At 47.7% G+C, this 26,547-nt stretch overlaps 1 protein-coding gene across 1 annotated transcript in view; it reads right to left on the bottom strand.

Moving 5' to 3' along the window:
* Positions 1 to 26,547, bottom strand: part of sntg2 (syntrophin, gamma 2) — a 523,724-nt gene that overhangs the window by 427,358 nt on the left and 69,819 nt on the right. The window contains exon 2 of the mRNA XM_072500541.1: positions 9,231 to 9,368. Coding sequence (XP_072356642.1) covers positions 9,231 to 9,368 — 138 coding nt within the window. The remainder of the gene's footprint in view (positions 1 to 9,230; positions 9,369 to 26,547) is intronic.

Raw genomic sequence — 26,547 nt, 5'->3', positions numbered from 1 at the left:
TTCATTGTATGGAAATTGAACTGAAGTGGTGATTATTAGTTTCTTGCCACGCTACGGCGGGACCCCGATTTTGCCTACGGGAGCGGGCTGGTTGGATAGCGAATGGTTTGGCACCTGGCACAGTTCTCGTTTTTGGCCTCTCCTGCTATTTAACGGCCTCACCGTGCTCTCCCCCGAACGCAACGAGGCCACTGAATCACGCCGCATAACACTGTTGCATTGTTCAAAAAACAAATGTGTCCCCTTTCCCAGCTGGTCAGGCTTCTTGTGTGGCCTAGATGGTCATACAGTAGATCATCACCTTCGACAAAGAATAAGTGGCGGGATTTACCCACCAACCCATCGCGAGCTTTTCGGTGGCAGAGGCGGCCCCCCCAGCGGGATCTATCGGTCCTGTGCGCCGGTGTAGTTTTAACTGGTTTAAAGATAAAGGTCTGGTGGTTTGCTTGAAACACTTGACAGGATGAGCTTTAAGTTCTGAACCTGAATTTTGTGTGTACTTACCAACCTGCAGCCAGGGAATCCTCATCTAATTATAACTTGTCCGTATTTGCAAAGCCGAGATAATTAGAATTGATTCAGCTCTAGATTCTCCTTCACTCCGAAGCTCTGTTGGTGAGAACCTCCAGACATCTGCTGGGACCAGCAGATAAGAGGCAGCTCAAAAGACAGAGCCCATAAGAAGGAGTTCCAGATCCACAGCATTGAAACCATGCAAACTGTATCCTTTATTTTGTAAAGCCTAGTTACCAAAGTCAATCCCTATCGAGACCCTCTGTTTGTTCACCTTTATATGTGTGTTTGTGTATGTGCCATGCATGTGTATGTCTGCCCACACGTGTGTGTGTGCTTGTGTTTTGGTGCTTGTGTCTGCACAACGAGTGTGCATGTGTGTGTGCTCACTGGGTATTTTGTAAACGGATAGGTACTTTTTTTTTTTAAAAAGTCTTTTTATTGGCTTATCTCATATTTATAAACAGTTGCAGTGTATATACATTACATTTTCCTTGCCTGCGCTAATTTACTTTATTTTACAGAGGTTTGTTTTGTCCTTCATTTAACTAACTCTATGTACATTTTGTTGCCCTCTGGATCGGTCTATGATTCCCCCCCCCCCCTTCATCCCCCCCACCCCCCATTGGCTTCCGTCTCCTTCCTCTTCTCTTGTGGTTTCCCCATCTTCCTTCCGCCACCCCCCCCCCCCCCCCCCCCAAACCACCACCCACCACCCCCCCATCCCAGGTTGTGCAGTCCTATGTTTCCTCATCTATCTTTTTTTTTCTTAGCTTACTCCTTGTTGCTGGCCTTAAACAGGTTTTGGAACAGGCCGACAAACTGCCCCCAAGTATCCAGGAAGCCTTCCTCTGACCCTCGGGTGGCGTACTTAATCTTCTCCAGCTGGAGGAATTCTGAGAGGTCAGCGAGCCAGTCTGCAGCTGTAGGTGGTGCTGCCGATCGCCAGCCGAGCAGGATTCTCCGGCGTGCGATTAGGGAAGCGAAAGCGAGGGCGTTGGCCCCCTTCCCCATGTGTAGCTCTGGCTGCTCCGGTACCCCGAAGATTGCCACTATTGGGCATGGCTTCACCCCCACAACCTTGGACATTGCCTCGGAGAAGGCTGCCCAGATCCCAGCAAGCCTGGGGCAAGCCCAAAACATGTGGGTGTGGTTGGCCGGGCCCCTCTGGCACCGCTCACATTTGTCCTCCACCTCTGGGAAGAACCTGCTCATTCGGGTTCTGGTCAGGTGCGCTCTGTGCACCACTTTGAGCTGCATTAGGCTTAGCCTTGCGCAGGAGGAGGTGGAGCTCACCCTGCTCAGTGCTTCGCTCCAGAGTCCCCATCCTACCTCTGTCCCTAGTTCGTCCTCCCATTTTTGTCTGGTCCCGTCCAGTGGTGTTCGGGCTCTGTCCAGTAGCTGTCTGTATATTTTCCCACATAGCCCCCCCTACCCGCTGCTTGTGCCTATCAGGTTCTCTAGTAGTGTGGTTTCTGGGGCCCTAGGGTACCCCACTGTCTCTTTGTGGAGGAAGTGCTTCATTTGGAGGTGTCTCAATTCCTGTCCTTTTCCTAGTTTCTACTTCCTCGTCTGTTCGTCCAGTGTCGCCAGTCTGTGCCCGACGTAGAAGTCCCCGACCATCAGTGTGCCCCCGTCCCGCATCCATCTTTTGAAGGTGGTATCTAGCATGGCTGGGGGGAATCTGTGTTTGCTGCAGATGGGGACATGGGGGACATTTTGGTTATCCCGAAGTGTTGTCTGAGCTGGGTCCACGTTCTCAGCGTGGCCGCTACCACTGGGCTCGTTGTGTACCTTGTTGAGGAGGACGGGAGTGCTGCTGTAGCCAGGGCTGGGAGAGTCGTTCCATTACAGGATGCTTCCTCCATTTGTACCCTAATCTGTGTTGGGTTCTTGTACCCATTCCCTCACTCTTTCTGCCGTTGCTGCCCAGTGGTAGTATTGTAGGTTCGGTAACGCCAAGCCCCCTCTGACTTTCCCTCTTTGCAGTGTCGGTTTGGGAATTCTCGGGTTCTTGCCCTCCCACGCAAATGCCATGATTAGCCTGTCTATGTTTTGGAAAAAGGCCTTGGGGATGAAGATCGGGGAGGATCTAAACAGAAAGAGGAACCTTGGCAGTACGTTCATCTTGATCGTCTGCACTCTCCCCGCCAGGGAGAGTGGGAGTGAACCCCACCATTGAAGGTCTTTTCTTACTTCCTCCACCAGGCTGGTCAGGTTCCACTTGTGGATCTGTGTCCAGTCTCTGGCTATCTGGATCCCCAGGTAATGGAATCTGTTCTGGGCCGTTTTAAACGGGAGCCCCTTCAGCTCTGTCCCTCCCCCTTTTGGGTTCACTGGGAATGTCTCGCTTTTGCCCAGGTTAAGTTTGTAGCCTGAGAAGGTTCCAAACTCTTTCAGCATTTGCAGTATTGCCTTCAGTCCCTCCTGTGGCTTCAAGACATCGAGGAGCAGGTCATCTGCATAGAGTGAGACTCTGCTCTCTGCATCCTCTCCAGATTCCCTTCCAGCTTTTTGCGTCCCGTAGGGCTATCGCCAGGGGTTTGATCGCTAGCGCGAACAAGAGTGGGGACAGGGGTCAGCCCTGTCTTGTTCCTCTCTGTAGCTGGAAGTATTCAGAGCTGGTGGTGTTAGTTCGGACACTCGCTTTGGGAGCGTTGTACAGGAGCCTCACCAAGGCGGTGAACCCCACTCCTAGCCCAAACCGTTCCAATACCTCGAGGAGGTAGTTCCATTCGACTCTGTCGAAGGACTTTTCTGCGTCCAGGGAGACGATCACCTCTGGTGTTCTCTCCCCGGGGGAGGGTCATTATCACATTCAGCAGCCGCCTGATGTTCGCTGTGAGCTGCCTACCCTTGGTAAAGCCCGTTTGGTCCTCTGGGACCACGGCTAGGTACTTATACATCCAGAGTACAATTGTGTAATAACCAGTTGTGGCAACTTTTTAAAAAAAAAATGTTTTATAATCAATCAATAATTCTGAGTTTATTGAAAGAAGTCTGGCTAAAGTCTCTATTATTCTGGGTCTAACAGCAATGAAGGTAAATAATTAGCCATTTTGGTGAGTGAATTAAACTTTTAAACTCATGGTTCTACCTGTGAAGTAATGGAGCTAGTCAAACTGCACACTTCTCCCATCCCGACTGTAACAATGTGGTATGGGAAGTTCAAACTTCAGTTGGGCAATTATCCTGCACTGGGACCCATCCAACATCCGCCATCCCTCGCCTTCATGGTACCCCCCAGACCACCTCTCCCATACCCGACTATAACAGACTCTTATCTATCCTCCACATTCCCCAACTACTCCAGCATCCCGAATACCATCCTGACCATCCGACTACCCCATCTCCAACTACCCGGTCCCCCACCCACGACTACCCTCCTGACCACCCCCACCACCCTGAATTATTTCCCAGCCTCTCAAATGCCTTCCCAAATACCCACCACCACCCAACTACTCCCCGAAACTTCCAAATACCTCAAACAACCCTGAGAACTCCCCCACCTGCCCCACTATCCCCCATCTTACCAGATTATCACACCCCCGACTACACCCTATGACAGACCTCCATCCCATTGGATATCCTCATTGACCAATCCCGATCTCCCGACCAACCCCACCCCAATTGTCAACCCAACCCCCTCCCCCCCACTGACCATCCTATCCCCCCTGACCATCCTACCTCCCACCCCCATGACCATCCTACTATCCTACACCCCCACCCCCTCCCACTGCCCGTCCTCATCCTACTATCTTACCCTGACTTACCTTCCCCTGGCTTCTTAAGTAGTGGGACCTTTAAACATACATGCTTTACAGCAGCTCATGACATGAAAAAGGCACTCAAGGAGCTACACTCTGAAAGCTAGTGATTCCAAATAAACCTGTTGGACTTTAACCTGATGTTGTAACACTTCTTACTGTGAAAAGGGAGGCATGTCTTCCTTTCATCTGACTCTTGGGCACTCAATGAGAGGTTGCCTGGACAGTTGTGCTGCACTATTCTCACCTAGCTCGAGTCAGAAAGTCAGGTGAGAAAGCTGTGGCTGCATATTTGTATAAGGGAATAGGCATGTGGTGGTAATCCGTGATTGCCCTTAATATATAAGCAGACTACTTTGTTTTCTTGTAAATTCTATCTCGGCTGTCAACGTTCCTCAGAAAAAAATAACAACCATAGCTATTATGATGGTTACTCGCTTTTAAGCTAAAACAATAAAAACAATCTAACTATTAACCGTTTGTTTAACGGACTGTTCATTTTCTACAATTATAGCACGAGTTCCTCCATTTTACTTGTCAGTTGAATTTTCTTCAAATTCACATGGCACGACCCCAGATATAACATGCCAATCTTGATTTCCTTAAATGTAGGGGTTATATTTTTCACACTAATTTGAGGCCAAAGGTCACGATCAGCCAAACAAATTAAGAGCAGAACATGGGGCGGGATTCTCCCCTACCCGGCAGGACGGGGGGTTCCGGCATAATGGAGTGGCGGGAACCACTCCGGCGTCGGGCCGCCCCAAAGGTGCAGAAGTCTCCGCCCCTTTAGGGGCCAAGCCCTCACCTTGAGGGGCTAGGCCCGCACCAGAGTGGCTTCCGCTCCGCCGGCTGGCGGGAAAGGCCTTTGGCGCCACGCCAGCCGACGCCGAAAGGTCTTCACCGGGCGACGCATGCGCGGGAGCGTCAGCGGACGTCATCCCCGCGCATGCGCAGGGGAGGGGGTCTCTTCTGCCTCCGCCATAGTGAAGACCATGGCGAAGGCGGAAGAAAAAGAGTGCTGCCACGGCACAGGCCCGCCCGCGGATCGGTGGGCCCCGATCGTGGGCCAGGCCATCCCGGGGGCACCCCCCGGGGCCAGATCGCCCCGCGCCCCCCCCAGGATACCAGAGCCTGCCCGCGCCGCCTTGTCCCGCCGTTCAAAAGGAGGTTTAATCCACACCAGTGGGAGATGGTTGACAGCGGCGGGACTTTGGCCCATCGCGGACCGGAGAATCGCCGGGGGTGGGCCTGCCGACTGGCGTGGCGCGATTCCCGCCCCCACCGAATCTCTGGTGGTGGAGGATTCAGGACACAGTGGGGGCAGGATTCACGCCAGCCCCCGGCGATTCTCCGGCCCGGTGGGGGATCAGAGAATCGCGCCCATGGTTTTGTTCTCAGCCTGCTTTCCCATGAAAATTAGCCGTCAGAGAGGACAGAGCGATCAGGGCTGCTGTAAGATTCTTCACTTAGACAGTAGCAACTAAGATGAGAACTAGCCTGACATTTCACTCGCCTCCCTCTCTGCTATTGCCACTTCCAGCTGCTCACTGAGACATAAATCAGCTTTGTTAGTGCCACATTTATCTTAGCCACGGCTGTCCGAATTACAGGGCAAGAAAAGCATACCAAGAAATACTGTCTTACAAACAACAGGACATGGAACTTCTTAAGTTCCAGAGATAGAAGTCAACCAGCTTGATTAATCGGCTTCATCAAAGGTGAATCCTCTTTCCTTTCTCTCTGCGCTTATTCATTTTACTCTCACATGACAAGGACACTAATCTTTCCATACAGTTATTAGTCCTCATCATTAGCAGCGCCAGAGGACTCGTGTGAGCTGCTGTTCTAATTTTTACCCCATTAATTCTCAGCACCTCTCTCCAGTGCCGTTCAGACAAGAGGATGCTTCATAAATGTAACAGAACTGTCATCAATATCAATCTATGATTGATTAGCACAAGGCTACCATTCAGGCCAGTGTTTCTTCCCTTTAAGGTGGAAGTCCAGCAGTGATCTCACTAAGTACTGACCCAAGTTGACCAACTGCTTACACGATCTACCCTGGCTGACACATTATTTAGTCAGGAATTAATCATCCTATCAATTCTGGTGCACCAAATGGAGCTACTTGTTTTGGGTTATGGAGAGGTTTGGGATAGGTCCTGGGTTTGCATCGTAGGTCCAGGCTCCTAGTGTTTGAACGAACAGCATGAATTCGGGTCACCCAGGCTGCACAGGGGGATGAGACAGGGATGCCCTATGTCCCTGCTGTTGTGCGCATTGGCAATCGATCCATTGGCGATTGCTTTGAGGACCTCAGAAAAGTGGAGGGAATTGTGAGGGGTGGAGTAGAGCACAGGGTGTCCTTATCCACGGACAACCTTTTACTGTATGTTAGGAATCCATGGCCAGTTATGGGGGAGAAAATGGGGATATTGCAGAGGTTCAGTTCCTTTTCGGGATATAAACTGAACATTGGGAAGAGTGAATGTTTTGTGATTAGCCCTCTGAGGGTAGGTGCTGGGTTGGGGGGGATTGCCATTTCATCTGGGGGATGAACATTTTGCTGCGATTTGTGCTCTTATTTCAACACCTCCCAGTTTTTCTGCCAAAGTCATTTTTTCGGGAGATGGAGTGGCTCATAATGGGCTTCATATGGGCGGGGAGAACACCTCGGATTTGGGGAACAGTCCTACTGATGGAAAGGCAGGTGGGGGGTCGGGGGGGGGGGGGTGCGGGGGGGGGGGGGGTGTTGAAGCTACCCAATTTGTTGTATTATTACTGGGCGGGCAATGCGAAGAAGGGGTTGGGGTAGATTGAGGATCAGGAGGTGAGTTGGGTACAGATGGAGTCAGGGGTCATGTAGAGCGATGGGTCTGGAGGTCCTAGTGATGGCATCTCTGCCGTTTACGCCAACAAAATATTTTGTGAATCTGTTGGTTGTCTCCACGTTGAAAATATTGTAGCAACTCTGTCAGCATTTTAATTTGAGCATGATGTCAAGGTGGGCCCTAATCTGTAGGAACCACTTATTTGAGCCGGCAAAATTGGATGTTACATTCAGGGGCTGGAAAGACAAGAGGCTGGAGATGGTGAGGGATTTGTTTCTGGAGGGACGGTTTGCGAGTTGGGAGGAGTTGAATGTGAAAGCGGAGCTTGGGGGACCTGATAGACTCAGATATTTCCAGATGTGGGACTTTGTTCAGCGGGCAGTTCTAGCTTTCCCGGAAGCACCGCCATCAATCTTGGTGGAAAGGATACTCTCGTGTGCAGGGTCGGAAGAGTGCAGCACGTCTGGGATATGTGGGCGGATCATTGGGGAAGAGCCGTTTTCGGTTGATGAGGTGAAGATCGGGTGGGAGGAGGAGCTAGGACCCACTTTGGAGGAGGAGGTGTGGAGTGAGTCCTTTCGTAGGGTGAATGCTCCAGCATCCTGCGTGAGCTTGATATAGCTAAAGGTGGTGGGTGCTAGGGCACAACTCACCAGGGCCTGGATGAGTCGATTTTTTGAGGGGATTGAAGATAAGTATGAGCGGTGCTTGAGAGGGCCTGCTCACCATATGCACATGTTCTGGTCCTAACCCAAGCTGGTGGGCTTTTGGGGTCCCTTTTTCCGCACCATATCGGCACCCTGAATATTGACTTAAGAGTCCTGTCTGTTAGTCGCTGTATTTGGGATGTCGGACCAACCAGAGTTGAGGAAGGGGGTGGACACTTTGGCATTCGTATCTCTGTTGGCCTGGCATCGCCACCCAGTGCTGAAGCAAGGCTGGATGATTTGATGGAACTCTTGTACTTTAGGAAGGCCAAGTTTGTAGTGAGGGAGTCAATTGTTGAGTTCTATCATAGTCATTTTTTTTTTGCACTTTAAAGATCTGCTGGTTACTGTTAGCTATTAGTGGGGGGGGGGAGGAGGTTAGTGAGAGGAGGGATTGTTCTGGGTGGCAGTTCTGTTAGTGGGGTTCCTGCTTCTATTGTTTCTTGTATTTTTCTAATACATGTGTTGGTACTGTTGTATTTTGTTAATCCTTCGATATAAAATGTTAAAATTTCAGTAAAATTAATCCTGGTGCCATGAGTCCTTTTGCCAGAACAACTTTAACAGTAAACAATAGCTTTCTTGTTGTTTGCTTGCTTTAAGTAGGCTCCAGATACAGGAGGCTTCATCAGTTCAACACTTGTGATGAAATTCTAAAAATATTGTGTGTAATCATGTTGACAATTTTGCTGCAAATAATAAACAGAGAATATCTGCCCCTTGTGTCAAATCATAACTCTCATTCATTTCAGTTTGAATTGCTCATTTCCATTATATTAATTAGGTCTACGATCTCTAAGCTCCTTTATCCAATGAATATAACAGAAATCAGTTTATTTCATTCTTAACATTAATATTGTTGAGACCAAGAAAGAAGATGCAAAAAATACATAGAATATATACATTAGCGGTAGATAATGTTTCAGCTGATAATTTATGGTTTATTTTGCACTCAAGATGAGGGAGGTGGAAAGTGACACTGTTTGAATTTTAGGCATCCATCTTGAGTACGCGGTACTCCCAATTCAGGTCTAGCCAATTAGACAACGAGTAAAGTTTTCACTCCACTACTAAAAAATGTCAGAGAAGCAGCATCTATTTCACCAGTGTGACACTTTCCTTTTTCTTCCACCTACAGCTATCCTTTGTTTCATATGACTGGGCTCGAAATTTAGTGCTGATTAATATTAGTCAGTGATCATTAGAAACTGGATTGATATTGCTCAAACTAATGTCAGATTGGCTCCTAAAGCAGCAGACCGAGGGAGATATATTCCGTTAATCTGGGTTGGAATAAAACCCCAGATCAGCGAGGAAAGGCTGGTACTTAAACATTTGGACCAGTCCTTGTTTCTCCATTGACGACAAATATAGCTTCAAAGCATCCTGCATTAAAATAAACTACTTACATTTGAATCAGAATCACTTCCGCTGACACAAACGACATCTTGCTTTTGAATTGTTAGAACGTCTTTTGATAGCTTTAATCGGATGTCATAGGCATTCTCAGACTCCTCATCAAAAAGACGTGCTATCCCAGTCTTAGTCTGTAAAACAAAAGTGATTTTGTTTGTAAAACATCTCATATTTTATAATTGTTTTGTAATCCTGCTGACAAAGCACAAACTTAGTTCATTCCACCATTTTCAATTCACATGATTAAGAATTGAATTTACCCACTTTTCTCCCTTGGCCTCTGAAAGTGGCTAGCCTCATCAGGGCTGTGATAGTGCAGATATTGGGCAGCACGGTAGCACAACTGGATAGCACTGTGGCTTCACAGCGCCAGGGTCCCAGGTTCGATTCTCTGCTGGGTCCATGTCTGTATGGAGTTTGCACATTCTCCCCATGTCTGCGTGGGTTTCCTCCCACAGTACAAAGACGTGCAGGTTAGGTGGATTGGCCATGATAAATTGCCCTGAGTGACCAAAAAGGTTAGGGGGAGTTATTGCGTTACGGGGATAGGGTGGAACATAGACCATAGAACATTACAGCGCAGTACAGGCCCTTCGGCCCTCGATGTTGCGCCGATGTTAAAGCCCATCTACACTATTCCCTTATCGTCCATATGTCTATCCAATGACCATTTGAATACCCTTAGTGTTGGCGTGTCCACTACTGTTGCAGGCAGGGCATTCCACACCCTTACTACTCCCTGAGTAAAGAACCTACCTCTGATATCTGTCCTATATCTATCTCCCCTCAATTTAAAGCTATGTCCCCTCGTGCTAGACATCACCATCCGAGGAAAAAGGTTCTCACTGTCCACCCTATCCAATCCTCTGATCATCTTGTATGCCTCAATTAATTCACTTCTTAACCTTCTTCTCTCGAACGAAAACAGCCTCAAGTTCCTCAGCCTTTCCTCATAAGATCTTCCCTCCATACCAGGCAACATTCTGGTAAATCTCCTCTGCACCCTTTCCAATTGTTCCACATCCTTCCTATAATGCGGCGACCAGAATTGCACGCAATACTCCAAATGCGGCCGCACCAGAGTTTTGTACAGCTGCAACATGACCTCATGGCTCCGAAACTCAATCCCTCTACCAATAATAGCTAACACACTGTACGCCTTCTTAACAACCCTCTCAACCTGAGTGGCAACTTTCAGGGATCTATGTACATGGACACCGAGATCTCTCTGCTCATCCACACTGCCAAGAATCTTACCATTAGCCCAGTACTCTGTCTTCCTGTTATTCCTTCCAAAATGAATCACCTCACACTTTTCTGCATTAAACTCCATTTTCCACCTCTCAGCCCAGCACTGCAGCTTATCTATGTCCCTCTGTAACTTGTAAAATCCTTCCGCACTGTCCACAACTCCACCGACTTTAGTTCATCTGCAAATTTACTCACCCATCCTTCCACGCCCTCCTCCAGGTCATTTATAGAAATGACAAACAGCAGTGGCCCCAAAACAGATCCTTGTGGTACACCACTAGTAACTGGACTCCAGTCTGAACACTTCCCATCAACCACCACCCTTTGTCTTCTTCCAGCTAGCCAATTTCTGATCCAAACTGCTAAATCTCCCTGAATCCCATGCTTCTGTACTTTCTGCAGTAGCCTACCGTGGGGAACCTTGTCAAACGCTTTACTGAAATCCATATACACCATATCAACTGCTTTACCCTCATCCACCTGTTTGGTCACCTTCTCAAAGAACTCAATAAGGTTTGTGAGGCACAACCTACCCTTCACGAAACCGTGTTGACTATGTCTAATTAAATTATTCCTTTCCAGATGATTATACACCCTACCTCTTATAAACCTTTCCAAGATTTTGCCCACAACAGAAGTAAGGCACACTGGTCTATAGTTACCGGGGTTGTCTCTACTCCCCTTCTTGAACAAGGGGGCAACATTTGCTATCCTCCAGTCTTCTGGCACTATTCCAGTTGACAAAGATGACTTAAAGATCAAAGCCAAAGGCTCAGCAATCTCCTCCCTAGCTTCCTAGAGAATCCTAGGATAAATCCCATCCGGCCCAGGGGACTTACAATTTTCACCCTTTCCAGCATTGTTAACACCTCCTCCTTATGAACCTCAAGCCCTTCTAGTCTAGTAGCCTGAATCTCAGTATTCTCCTCGACAACATTGTCTTTTTCCTGTGTGAATACTGACGAAAAATATTCATTTAGCACCTCTCCTATCTCCTCGGACTCCAAGCGCAACTTCCCACTACTGTCCTTGACTGGCTCTACTCTTACCCTAGTCATTCTTTTATTCCTGACATATCTATAGAAAACTTTAGGGTTATCCTTGATCCTACCTGCCAAAGACTTCTCATGTCCCCTCCTGGCTCTTCTTAGCTCTCTCTTTAGGTCCTTCCTAGCTAACTTGTAACTCTCAAGCGCCCTAACTGAACCTTCATGTCTCATCTTTACATAAGTCTCCTTCTTCCTCTTGACAAGTGTTTCGACCACTTCCTCCCTGCCTGACAGGTACATACTTATCAAGGACACGCAGTAGCTGTTCCTTGAACAAGCTCCACATTTCCATTGTGCCCATCCCCTGCAGTTTTCCTCTCCATCTGATGCATCCTAAGTCTTGGCTCATCGCATCATAATTGCCTTTCCCCCAGATATAACTCTTGCCCTGCGGTATATACCTATCCCTTTCCATCACTAAAGTAAACGTAATTGAATTGTGGTCACTATCACCAAGTGCTCACCTACCTCCAAATCTAACACCTGTCTTGGTTCATTACCCAGTACCAAATCCAATACGGCCTTGCCTCTCGTTGGCCTATCTACGTACTGTGTCAGGAAACCCTCCTGCATACATTGGACAAAAACGGACCCATCTAAAGTACTCGAACTAAAGAGTTTCCAGTCAATATTTGGAAAGTTAAAGTCCCCCATAACAACTACCCTGTTGCTGTCGCTCCTATCCAGAATCATCTTTGCAATCCTTTCCTCTACATCTGTGGGACTTTTCGGAGGCCTATAGAAAACCCCTAACAGGGTGACCTCTCCTTTCCTGTTTCTAACTTCAGCCCATACTACCTCAATCGACGAGTCCTCATCCAACGTCCTTTCTGCCACCGTAATACTGTCCTTGACTAACAATGCCACCCCTCCCCCTCTTTTACCACCTTCCCTGAGCTTACTGAAATATCTAAACCCCGGCACCTGCAACAACCATTCCTGTCCCTGCTCTATCCATGTCTCCGAAATGGCCACAACATCGAAGTCCCAGGTACCAACCCATGCCGCAAGTTCACCCACCTTATTCCGAATGCTCCTGGCATTGAAGAAGACACACTTTAAACCACCTTCCTCCCTGCCGGTACACTCCTGCAACTTTAAAACTTTACTCATGACCTCACTACTCTCAGGCTCCTGTATATTGGAGCTACAATTCAGGTTCCCAAGCCCCTGCTGAAGTAGTTTAAACCCTCCCGAAGAGCATTAGCAAATTTCCCCCCCAGGATATTGGTACCCCTCTGGTCCAGGTGTAGACCATCCCATTTGTAGAGGTCCCATTGACCCCAGAATGAGCCCCAATTATCCAGAAATCTGAAACCCTCCCTCCTGCACCATCCCTGTAGCCATGCGTTCAACTCCTCTCTTTCCCTATTCCTCGTCTCGCTATCACGTGGCACGGGTAACAACCCAGAGATAATAACTCTGTCCTAGATCTAAGTTTCCACCCTAGCTCCCTGAATTCCTGCTTTACATCCCTATCCCTTTTCCTACCTATGTCGTTGGTACCTATGTGGACCACGACTTGGGGCTGCTCCCCCTCCCCCTTAAGGATCCCGATAACACGATCTGAGACATCACGCACCCTGGCACCTGGGAGGCAACACGAGGGCTTAAGTGGGTCAGTGTAGACTCGATGGGCCGAATGGCCTCCTTCTGCACTGTATGTTCTATGTTCTATATATTGGCAGCATTCAAATGGCTGAGCTGAGTGCCATTCTTCACACCTGAAACCAGACAGTCAGTATAGGTAATATAGGTATAGTATAGGTTGGCTATTTAACAATGGAGGTGTTACAGTTGGTACTGTGCTCACCTAACACACATTCACATGACACAGTATTTAGAGTGGATAATTCAGTGATTATCCGTAGGATTATTAGCTGATCCTCTCTCCCATACCTGCCCAGGTAAACTGATGTTGTCCTGGTTGTGACCAAAATGAAAGTCCATTCAAAGGATGAAATCTATGGCCGACAGGTTTGTGCCATTTACTACCACACTGACTAACTACACTGACCAGCATTTCATAGAACATAGGACATAGAACGATACAGCGCAGTACAGGCCCTTCGGCCCACAGTATCTGGCAGTCAGTTACCATCACAATGTCACTATACTTAATAGGAAGGGGCAGCACGGTGGAGCAGTGGTTAGCACTGCTACCTCATGGAGCCAAGGTCCCAGATTCGATCCCGGCCCTGGGTCACTGTCCGTGTGGAGTTTGCACATTCTCCCCGTGTTTGCGTGGGTTTTGCCCCCACCACGCTAAATTGTCCCTTAATTGGAAAAAATGAATTGGGCACTCTAATTTTAAAAAAGAGAGTTAGGAAGCTGGATTCCTAGTATTTCTTGAGAGGAATATGGTGAGACAGTGGACAGGCCATGGTAAATTAATTGAATTCAGTGACCAAGGTGACTTTAGACACTTCGACTAATGGTGTAAACAATTTTGGAAAATAAAATGCTTTATTGATATTTTTACAGTAGAATATAGGTTGTGAAATTATACTTGCAGTGATGTAATGACCATTTAAAGAGATATTGTTCAGCGTCTACTCTGGTATATGCCTCAGGTATCAGTCTTCATAACGTATAAATTATAGTCCCACACTTGTACCTACAAGTTTCTATATATGTTTTAAAGTCATACTCAGGCATCCAATTGATATATTTATGTTGGAGCCTACGCCAACAAGTTTCAGAATGTTACATATAGATAGGATTTGTCCTGGGCTTCAGAATCCATTTTTTGCCATGGGCGGATTTTGGTGATCTGACAGAGCTCCAGAGGGGCTCTCCATGGCCCAGACACACGCTTGGTGTTATTCATCTCTTTGAACTTCCGCAAGAAATTTACAAGGAATCAGCTGTTCTCCTGGTCACCAGCTGTTGCTGGAGAACAACAGCCAGCCGATCGCCAGGCTTTCAGATGGATTATGATGGTGGTTTGCAAAGCAAACTGCATTTGTGCGATGAATGGTTACTGTACCCTTAACACCATGTAGGTGATGCCCCTTTAAGACCGGGTTTGGAACCCTGGGGGCTCCGCCTCTGGCTCGGCCCACCAAGGAGCCGTATATAAGGTGACGCCCTGTAGGCGGCACTCAGGAAGCACACGTCTCTGCAGCTGGCTAGTTTTCTGCTTATTAAAGCCTTCATTTACCAGTCCACACACTCGTGTCATTATTGAGGGTACTACAATTTGTCAGCAAAAATCTTCAGATTTTCCCACGGGCCCAGCAGAGACCCCACATACTTCTGCCTCCCCGAACCCTGACTCACCAGTCCATGGGGCCCAACGATAGGCTCCAACACGAGCCAAGCAAAGAGTAGGCTGTTTGGCTGGGAACACCTTCCCATCACCTTATTATATAACTTGTACAGGGCCTACTGTGAAAGAGCCAGGCAATGGCAGCACAGTGTTCTGGGGTGGAAATTTGATGTGATGGGCCTCTTCACTTGTCATCTTTCTTACAGCTGGGGAATGTTGAGTTTATATGCCCAGTAGAAATGAAAATTTGATTTGAGCTGTCTGTTAAACTCCCTCAGTATAACGAGCAACAACCAAACTATAACCAGGACAAAATACTGCACCATTGGCAACATCCACTGATCAAAACCGGAACTGGGCTAGCCATATTAATACTGTGGCTACCAGAGCAGGTCAAAGGTTAGGAATCCTACGGCGAGTAACTCACCTCCTGACCATCTCAAAGCCTGTCCACCATCTACAAGGCACAAGTCAGGATGAAATACTCTCCACTTATCTGGATGAGTGCAACTCCAACAGCTCACAAGAAACTCGACACCATCCAGGACAAAGTAGCCCGTTTGATTGCTCCCCCGTCCAGACACATCCAATCCCTACACCACCGATGAACAATGGCAACCGTGTGTACCATCTACAAGATGCACTGCAGGAACTCGTCAAAGTTTCTGAGAGAACACCTTCGAAACCCACAACCACTACCATCTAGAAGGACAGGAGCAGCAGATACCTGGGAACTCCACCACATGGAGGTTCCCCTCCAAGTCACTCACCACCCTGACTTGGGAATATATTGTCGTTCCTTCACTGTCGCTGGGTCAAAATCCTGGAACTCTTTCACTAACAACACAGTGGGTGTACCTACACGTCAGGGACTGCAGCGGTTCAAGAAGGCAACTCACCACCACCTTCTGAAGGGCAACTAGGGATGGTCAATAAATGTTGGCAAACCAGCGACGGCCACATCCTGTGTATGAATTTTTAAAAAAAATTGCAATACACAATGCAACACCCGAGCAGTTGACACAGGAGTTGGAATAGCTTAATTTTCTTAACTTCCGAAAGAGAAGGACAGCCAGACAAATGGAATTCTTAATCATAGAATGTGGGAATCCATGCATGGCAGCTGAAGTATTGTCACGTGGGATCCCATCCACTTAAAAACATAAGTATAGAGACCAACCCAAATCACTGTGATATTGTGGTGATTGATGCACGATCAATGACCACTAAACCGAAGTTGTAGTCCAACTGAAGGCGTTAATAAGCTAGATGTTTCCCCCAGTAGCTCAGGTGCAGAATGGGGGCTGCTGGGGCGTCACGGATTCTTATACCCCGCCTATCAGGGCGGAGCTATTATACACTCTAGCCAATAGCAAGCATACAGGTTCTACCAATGGTACTTTAGCCTCTCAGGTACCGTAATACCTATAATACCACATTCACCCCCTGTTAAAAAATGTCCGGCGGGGGTGATGGCCAGAAACTACAAAACATAACAACATGGTATAATGAGTTATGGAGGTACCGTAATACCTCCGTACAGTGTTTAGTAACTATTTACAAGTCCGGTAGCTATGTACATTTGGTGGTTTATATTTACAGATTACAGTTAAAATGAAGCAATCAGTCGATCGGGGGCCCTGGTCGTCCTCTGTGATCGTCGGAGCCTCGGTGGTGACTCCAGTGGAGGCTCGGGCGTCTGTGACTCCGGGAACGTGGCATCGATTTCCATGGCAGCTCCGTCACCCCGAGATGGCACTGGTGGGGAAAACGGCTGACCTGGGAAGGGAGCGCCGGCGGGGGGCGTCGGTGGGTGGGGGGGGGGCCTAGATGGGGGCGGCGGAAGGACCGATCCTCCTGTAAGGTGCTGCGGTGGAGGGGAGGGTGGGACTGGTGGCTGGAATGTGCGTGGTGTTCTGGCAGGCGCCACGTCCCGTAGGGAGACCGTATCTTGTCGGCCGTCGGGGTACGCCACGTAGGCATACTGGGGGTTAGCATGGAGCAGGTGGACCCTCTCAACCAAATGGTCCGTCTTGTGCGCCCGCACGTGTTTTCGGAGCAGGATGGGTCCGGGTGCTGCCAGCCAGGCCGGGAGCGAGGTCCCAGAGGGGGACTTCCTAGGGAATACCAGGAGACATTCGTGAGGTGTCTGATTGGTGGTTGTACAAAGTAGTGATCGGATGGAGTGGAGGGCTTCCAGGAGGACTTCTTGCCAGCAGGAGACTGGAAGGTTCCTGGACCGTAGAGCCGTTCTCCCTCTCTACCTGTGCGTTACCCCGGGGGTTGTATCTGGTCGTCCTGCTCGAGGCGATGCCCTTGCTGAGCAGGAATTGACGCAGTTCGTCGCTCATAAAGGAGGACCCCCTATCACTGTGTATGTAAGCGGGAAACCCGAACAGTGCAAAGATGCTATGGAGGGCCTTGATGACAGTGGTGGCGGTCATGTCGGGCAGGGGATGGAGAATGGGAACCGGGAGTACTCGTCAATCACGTTCAGGAAGCACGTGTTGCGGTCGGTGGAGGGGTGGGGGCCTTTGAAGTCCATGCTGAGGCGTTTAAAGGGACGGGAAGCCTTTATCAGGTGCGCTCTCTCTGGCCGGTAGAAGTGCAGTTTGCACTCCGCGCAGATTTGGCAGTCCCTGGTGGCAGTCCTGACCTCCTCGATGGAGTAGGGCAGGTTGCGGGTCTTGACACAATGGATGGCAGAGGTCCTCGTGGAGGGCTCGGAGGCCGTCCACGTGTGCGTTGGCACATGTGCCACGGGACAGGGCATCAGGAGGCTCGTTTAGCTTCCCGGGACGATACAAGATCTCGTAGTTGTAGGTGGAGAGTTTGATCCTCCACCGCAAGATCTTGTCGTTCTTAATCTTGCCCCGCTGTGCATTATCGAACATGAAAGCAACCGACCGTTGGTCCGTGAGGAGAGTGAATCTCCTGCCGGCCAGGTAATGCCTCCAATGTCACACAGCTTCTACTATGACCTGGGCCTCCTTTTCGACTGAGGTGTGGCGGATTTCGGAAGCATGGAGGGTACGTGAGAAGAAGGCCACGGGTCTGCCCGCTTGCTTGAGGGTGGCTGCCAGAGCTACGTTGAACGCATCGCTCTCGACCTGGAAGGGGAGGGACTCGTCAATGGCGTGCATCATGGCCTTTGCAATGTCTGCTTTGATGCGGCTGAAGGCCTGGCGGGCCTCTATCGACAGGGGAAAAACTGTGGATTGGATCAGGGGACAGGCCTTGTCTGCATAGTTGGGGACCACTGGGCGTAGTAGCTAAAAAACCCTAGGCAGCGTTTCAGGGCCTTAGAGCAGTGAGGGAGGGGGAACTCCATAGGGGGGTGCATGCGTTCACGGTCGGGGCCTATAACTCCATTTCGCACTACGTAGCCGAGAATGGCTAGACGGTCGGTGCTAAACACGCATTTATCCTTATTCTATGTTAGGTTAAGGATTTTAGCGGTCTGGAGACATTTTCTGAGGTTGGTGTCGTGGTCCTGCTGGTCGTGGCCGCAGATGGTGACATTATTGAGGTACGGGAATGTTGCCCGTAAACCGTACCGGTCAACCATTCGGTCCATCATGCGCTGGAAGACCGAGACCCCGTTAGCGACACCGAAGGGAACCCTTAAGAAGTGATAGAGCTGCCCGTGTATTTGCGGTCACTAGTGCGGATGGGGAGCTGGTGGTAGGTGGACTTGAGATCCACCGTGGAGAAGACCTTATAATGCGCGATCCTGTTTACCAGGTCAGATATGCGGGGGAGAGGGTACGCGTCCAGCTGCGTAAACCTGTTGATGGTCTGACTGTAGTCGATGACCATCCTATGCTTCTCCCCGGTCTTTACCACCACTACTTGAGCTCTCCAGAGGCTGTTACTGGCTTCAATGACCCCTTCCCTCAGTAGCCTTTGGACCTCTGACCTAATAAAGATCCGGTCCAGGGCACTGTAGCGTCTGCTCCTGGTGGCGACGGGTTTGCAATCTGGGGTGAGGTTCGCAAACAGGGAAGGCAGATCGACCTTAAGGGTCGCGAGGCCGTAGACAGTAAGGGGGGGGGGGGTATAGGGCCGCCGAATTGGAAGGTCAGACTTTGAAGGTTATGCTGGAAGTCTAAACCAAGAAGTGTAGCCGCGCAGAGGTGGGGAAGGATGTAGAGACGGAAATTTTTGAACTCCCTTCCCTGGACTGCGAGGTTTGCTACACAAAACCCCTTTATCTCCACTGAGTGGGAACCGGAGGCCAGTGAGAATTTTTGATTAACAGGGTGGATGAGGAGAGAACAGCACCTTACCATGTCGGGGTGTATGAAGCTCTCCGAGTCAATTAAGCAGGACGTCTCGTGCCCGTTGATGAAAACGGTCGTCGTGGTTGAGTGTTCGAGGTCGAGACTGATCCAGAGTCACTGAGGCCAATCGCAGTAGTTGGGAATTCTGTTCAGGCAGTGTGTGGTCGGCCGAGCTGGGATCCTGGGGGTTCATCCAAGATGGCGTCTCCCATAGGTCGCACATGGCCGGGGGTGCACAAAATGGCGGCGCCCATCCCTCAAGTGTGGCGTCCGCGTAACAAGATGGCGGCGCCTGGGGTCCGCACGTGGCCCTGGGATATGGGGGTGGCGGCGACCGCTGGCCTCACGGGGCCCATGGGGAGGTTTGTGGTGGCGGTCTGGATTCGTCGCTGGAGACCGCGGCCACCGCTCGGGCCTGACATACCCCCATGAAATGGCCCTTTTTGCCGCATCCCTTGCAGGTGGATGCGCGGGCCGCGCAGCGCTGGCGGGGGTGCTTGGCCTGCCCTCAAAAGTAGCAGCGGGGCCCCTCGGGGTTGCCAGGCCGCCTTGCAGCGCAGGCCTGTGGGGGGATGGGGGAATTCTCGGGGTCGGCCACGGAGGGGTTAGATGCTGCCCAGGGGGCTGCCGCATGGTCGGGAACGTAGGCGCGGGCGTTCCTGGAGGCCAGGTCCAGGGAGCCTGCAAGGGCCTGTGCCTCCCTGAGACCCAGGGTGTTCTTCTCTAACAGGCGCTGGCGGATTTGTGAAGATAGCATACCTGCCACGAAAGCGTCCCGGACTAAGAGTTCCGTGTGTTCGCTCACCGAAACTTGCGGGCAGCTGCAGCTTCTTCCCAGCACCAGGGGTGCGTGGTAGAATTCCTCCAAAGATTCCCCAGGGGTTTTTTGCCTTGTTGCAAGCAGGTGCCGGGCGTAGACCTGGTGTACCGGGAGAATATAGTGTCCTTTTAGCAGCTCTATTGCTGCATCGAAGTCTTCCGCTTCCTCGATGAGGGTGTAAATCTCTGGGCTCACCTTTGAGTGCAGGATGTGCAGTTTCTGCTCTCCCGTGGGTGTGTTTTCAGCCGTCTCGAGATACCCTTTAAAGCACGCCAGCCAGTGCTTAAAGATTGCCGCTGAGTTCGCCGAGTGGGGGCTAAGTTGCAGACACTCCGGCTTGATTCGGAGCTCCATCCTTTCTTCTTAAAAATCGAGCTTATTAAATTTTTGCACGATCAATGACCACTAAAGTGAGGTTGTAGTCCAACTGAAGGCTTTAATAAGCTAGATGTTTCCCCCAGCAGCTCAGGTACAGAATGAGGGCTGCTGGGGCGTCACGGATTCTTATACCCGCCTATCAGGGCGGAGCTATTATACACTCTAGCCAATAGCAAGCTTACAGGTTCTACCAATGGTACTTTAGCCTCTCAGGTACCGTAATACCTATAATACCACAGTGAAAAAGTCATTGACATGATAGGGATGGTTGGCCTGTGCTCGTCAGGACAGAGTGATGGCAGCAAAACTGGAGTGGTTCCACCAATCCTGTGGTGGACTTCAGAGGCCTGGTCAGGGCCAAAAATACAAAGCTCCGATGGGAGAAATCATTTCTTTTAGGAAGATAATCACCCTCCAGGGGGCAAATGGCTTTCTCTAATGCAGGTCTAGGACCTTCACTCAATTCTTGATGGAACTCACCCCATACTACCTCTCAGCTTATGAGAGTTCCACGAGGCCATTAAGGAGCAGAATTGGTGTACGCCAATAGATCTACAGGGTCTATCCTGCAGGAGAGTCAGAGAGAAGAAGGGAGGAAGAATCATGTCAGGTGGCTAGGTTAATTACTTTTCCATTATAAATGTGGATTGTAGTGTAACTTTCTTGTAATCAAATCAAAACCAAAAAGTAATTTAGCTGATTGTCAGTTATGTTTGGACAATGTTTTAATATTGGTAAAACCACATTAATCTCTTTTGACTAAAGGCATGTTATAAAATTGGAGGAACCTGCTTCTGGTCTTAGACAGCATCGATTGCCTGTCACACTGCAACATGCAATGGTGGCAAAGTGGTTAGCACTGTTGCCTCACAGCGTCACACGGCCTTGGGTGACTATCTGTGTGGAGTTCGCACATTCTTCTCATGTCTGCGTGGATTTTCTCCGGGCACTCCAGTTTCCTTCCACAGTCCAAAGATGTGCAGGTGAGGTGGATTAACCATGATCAATTGCTCCTTAGTGTCCAAAGATGGTAGGTTAGGTTACAAGGGATTGGGAGGGGGAATGGGCCTGGGTAGGGTGCTCTTTCAGAGAGTTGGTGCTGACTCGATGGGCTGAATGGCCTCCTTCTGCACTGTAGGGATTCTATTACATATCTTCAGAGATTCCCAACTGCGATAATGTTGTCATTGCATAAAACAGATTTTTGATAAATAAATGAGCAAGAAAATTGTGAGAAAAGTTGACAGAGTCCCAGGACCAAGTGAGATGTATCCAAGGATATTGAAAGAAGTGAGAATGGATATGACAAGAGCTCTGGCCATGATTTTCCAGTCTTCTCTTGACTCAGGGGAAGTGCCAGCAGACGAGAGAATTGGAAATGTAATGCCATTGCTCGACTACGTTTGTAAGGATAGCCCCAACAATTACAGGCCAGTCAGTTTAACATCAGGCATGAGCAAGCTTCTGGAAGCAAGTATTTGGGATAGAATTAATAGTGACATGGAAAAATGTAGGTTGATTAGTAAAACCCAGTACAGATTTGTAAAGGAGAAATCATGTTCACATTGCTGGAGTTTTTTCAGTAGGTAACGGAAAGGGTCAATGAGGATAACTGTGGATGTGGACTTTCAGTGGCATTCAATGCAATGCCACACCACAAACATGTGAGAACAGGTATGGGTTACAGAATACAAGGGACTGTAGCAACGTGGATACAAAATTGACTGAATAATAGAAAGCAGAGAGTAAGGGTCAACTGACATTTTTCAGGCTGGAGGAAGGTTTGTGGTGGTGTTCCCCAGGTTTCAGTATCAGAAACTTTGCTTTTCTTATATATCGTGTATTAACGATCTTATATGTTAATGAGCTATATCTTGGTGTGCAGGGGATAATTTCAAAGTTTGTGGGTTACCCAAAACTTGGAAGTATTGTAAACTGTGAAGAGGACAGTTGAGAACTTCAAAGGAATATAAACAAGTTGGTGAAGTGGACAGATAGGTGGCAGATGAAGTTCAATGGAGAAGTGTGAAGTGATGCATTTTGGAGGAAGAACATGGAGAGACAATATAAAATAAAAGGGTAAAATTCTGAAAGGAGTGCAGGAGCAGAAGGACCTGGATGTGTATGTGCATAGATCATTGACGGTGACAGGACAGAGAGCAGTTAATAAAGCACATAGTATTCTGGGCTTTATTATTAGGGGTATAGAGTACAAGAGCAAGGAGGTTATGTTGAATTCATACAAGACACTAGTTCGACCTCAGCTGGAATACTGTGTGGAGCTCTAGGCGCCACACTATAGGAAGGATGCAAATGCATCAGGGTGCAGATAAGGTTTACAAGAATGGTTCCAGGGATGAGAAACTTCAGTAATGAGGATAGATTGGCGAGGTTGGGACTGGTCTCCTTGGAGAGAAGAAGGCTAAGAAGAGATTTGACAGAGATGATCAAAATCATGAGGGGGCTGGACAAAGTAGATCCAGAGAAACTATTCCCATTCATATAAGGATCAAGAACACGAGGGCGCAGATTTAAAGCGGTTTGTAAAAGAAGCAAATGTGATGTGAGAAAAAAACATTCGCACACAATGAGTGGTTTGGGTATGGAGTGCATAACCTGGAACTGTGGTGGAGGCAGGTTCAATCGAAGCATTCAAGAGAGTATTAGATGATTACTTGAATAGAAATAATGTGCAAGCTTATGGGGGAAAGACAGGGGAAATGGCACTGTGGCCATCTAAAATGGCCTCCCGCAAAGGATAATGAGAATCATGGTCAGGTTGGGACACAGACGATACACAACCCCTGTGTATTGTGCAGAGGAAAACCAGACCTGTACAGAAACTCACACCTGCTAAAGGTCAATCGCCAATTTCCCCAGGACAATGGGACACAGATTGAAACATAGCAGCAGTAACAGACTGGGAATGCCTACATGCCTTGGACAATAGCAGTAGGACCCGCCCAGCCATCGAATTACCCGGCCCTAATTGGCCAGAATCGATTAGGGTAATTGAAACCCTATCGATCCATTGGATCCCGAGTTGGGATCGCACAAAAGAGCACGAAAGATCAGAGGATAAGAAGAACTGCGCAACCAATATTCTGTCTCTTTTGGGACCGGCCTCTGCCTCACCAACTGCAGCACCTCGGCCAGCCAAGTTCAAGGACCTGCGAACGCTATCTGAAGGACGGACCGCAGCCTAGACGGACCTGAAGACTTCCAACCGCCACACGTGGGGATTCAGATAAAGACCTTATCTAACTTGCACAGAACCGGTCACTTGAAAGTTAAGTAAACGTTATTTAAGTTGTTACGTACAGTTTAATGTATAGATTATTACGCATAGAATCAAGCCTATGTTTAATAATAAACAATAATTGAATTAATATACTGGTTGTGTGGTCATTTGTCCAAAACACGGAACGTACTCGCGTCTTGTGATTCTTATTAATAAAGATAAATGAGCAACAGCACTAAGCCATGATGTTCGGTTGGAGAGCTGGTGCAGACACGATGGGTTAAATGGTTTCGTGCTGCAGCAATTCTATTATTTTGTGAGAGATTGTTAATGACTTGTATTAAAAATTATGACTTTTCAGTTCACAATGAAATTAAAAGAAAGGCAAGGAAATGTCAGGATTTTTAATACAAGTAATTAACAATCTCTCGTTGTAATTGTTTTGTTTACTTATCTACTAGCAGTTGCCTTTATGCAATGGTAACATTATTGTAGTTAGAAATCTCTGAAGATATATCAAAACTAGGTGTTGATGTGTGGCAGGCAATCGATGCTGTCTAAGAGCAGAAGCAAGTTCCTCCAATTTTATAACATGCCTACTGTCCAAAGAGATTCATATGGTTTAATCCAATATTAAAATGTTGTCTCAGCATGAGTGATAATCAGCTGAACTATTTATTAGTTTTGTTTTGGTAACAGAAGTTTGTACTACAGTCACATTTACAATGGGAAAACAATGCAAATATATCAATGTGTAATTTTGGCTCGGTGCTTCTTTTAATGAGTGCTGAGGTCTGCTAGCCCCATGATTTCCTCAATGTAAATTTGATCATGCATTACAGATTTATTACTTCAAATTCAGCACAGTAATATTGGAAGTGATTTAACATTTAAAACTTCAGATAACATTTTTTTTAATTTAAAAAAATTGGCTATTGGAAAAACTATAGTTTGCAAATATCACTGTCCATCAAGCAAACATATGTTGAAATTTTAGACTAATATTAGTTCCACTGTGCCTGTGGCTATCTGTACATAAGAATGATCTATGCATCTCTTTACTTAGTCCAGTCACTGCTCTATATCTTCAGCACAATAAATGGGTCCAAGTGCGGCAACTCCACTTGCTGCCTGGGTAATTGCCCACAAGCCAAGATCTATATCAAGTAATTCTAGCAGAAAGACCAAACTCACACAAAGCTCAGTCAATAATATATTGAAACAGCAGCTTTGAGATAGGAGCTGTTCACCTCAAAGGGTCACTGAAAACAAATGACAAAACATAAAGCCAATTTCAGTCTAGCCAAAAGAAAAACAAGCAATCTTAACATTTGACAGTAGATAATTTTCAATCTCACTGATTCCAGTGTTTTCAATTTCTTGGTTCTAAGGGTACACACGCTATACTGACTTTAGCGTAATATGACCTTTGGAAAGACAAATCGTAATATTCACGCTCACCTGCCATCAGAGCAGAACATAGCACAAAGATGTATATACATTTATATGTTCCTGCAGCACACAAATTTTGAGTTATTCATAAAGCTACAGCCATCTCCATTTGTTTTAAAATGGATTCATTTAAGTTGTTATATTGAGATGTATCATAATCACTTAGTTTTAGAGATTTACATTAACAAAACGTGTTTGGATTTACATGATGTCATTCATTATCATTTTATGTTGACTATCCTATTTATGTTAAGAGAGTTCCTGAAATCTGGCTATTTGCTTTTGCCATTTGCTCCCGGATGGAAATGTGAGCTTGTGTGAATCATGGGTGACTTGGAAATGAGTGCATTGCTTTAAATATTCAAAATTTCCACCTTTAACAAAATAGGGAGGAATTTAAAGGTATGGCTAGCTGTGCCTCTGCCTCTGTCACTTATTTAAGCTGCAGTTCAAATACATGTTTTATACTTGACCTTTCACTTTGGTTGAGGTAATTTGCTTTTCGGGATGAACTTTCTTTGAATGGCAATACAAAATCGGCAGCAGTGAATCAGCAGAATCATTGTGGCTCAATGATTTTTCATTGCTCGTACTGTGTAATGATAACGTGAATTGATACAAAGCTCAGTCAAACCGTTTCTGTCGTATTTAGCTACAGATATATGGGGTTACTGGGTTATGGGATGGGGTGAGGGCATGGGCCTAGGTAGGGGTTCAGGGTTGATGCAGACTCGATGGGCTGCATGGCCTCCTTCTGCACTGTAGTGATTACATGATATGTGAAGTATTTGCAAAATTAGCGATGCGGGGTGAATGCTAGAGTGTTGGATAAAGGGAGATGATTGCTGAATCAAATACAACTCCATTAAGCCCATAATAAAATGCATAAAATAAACACTTAAAATATTTTCATTGGGTTCCCTTTATTTTTTTCTGTATATTGGGAACAATTGACGAGGAATCAGAAATCAAAGAATGCTTATACCAATGGAAAGCTTTGGCAATAGATTTAAGACATCTCAGTATTTGCAGAATGTGCCATCACAGATTTTCACGTACAAGAGGAAAGAATTCCTGGAATGTAAACCAAGATTGCAACAAAAACAGGAGATTCCCCCCCCCCACACACACGCTCGTGGTGCGCTTTCTTGCAGTGAAGGCAGCTCGCCTTCAATCAGTCCTAAAGTCCTACATTTTCCCATCTTTAGTAGTGAATTTGTCAGCAAAGTATCCTTTTTAAAAAATATATTTTTATTCAAAGCTTTTCAACAAAAATATAAATGCACTGAATATCAAAATAACATCAGAAGAACATGACACCAACCCAACAAACAACCACAACACTCCACCCTCCCCCTCCCCCACCCCACCGACCTCGACCCCAGCCATGGCCACCCCCCCACCCCCTTGCTGACCTTTCAATCCTCCTTGAAGAAATCAATAAACGGTTTCCACCTGCGAGTGAACCCCTCTACCTACCCCTGCAGAGCGAACTTGATCTTCTCCAGCCTCAGGAATTCTGCCAGGTCGCTCACCCACAACCTTGCTTTCGGCAGTTTTGAGTC

The sequence above is a fragment of the Scyliorhinus torazame genome, chromosome 4 (genome assembly GCF_047496885.1).
Source record: "Scyliorhinus torazame isolate Kashiwa2021f chromosome 4, sScyTor2.1, whole genome shotgun sequence".
In the NCBI taxonomy this organism is placed as follows: domain Eukaryota; kingdom Metazoa; phylum Chordata; class Chondrichthyes; order Carcharhiniformes; family Scyliorhinidae; genus Scyliorhinus; species Scyliorhinus torazame.
The sequence above is the reverse complement of the archived record's forward strand: the minus strand, read 5'-3'. Positions and strand labels throughout refer to the sequence as shown.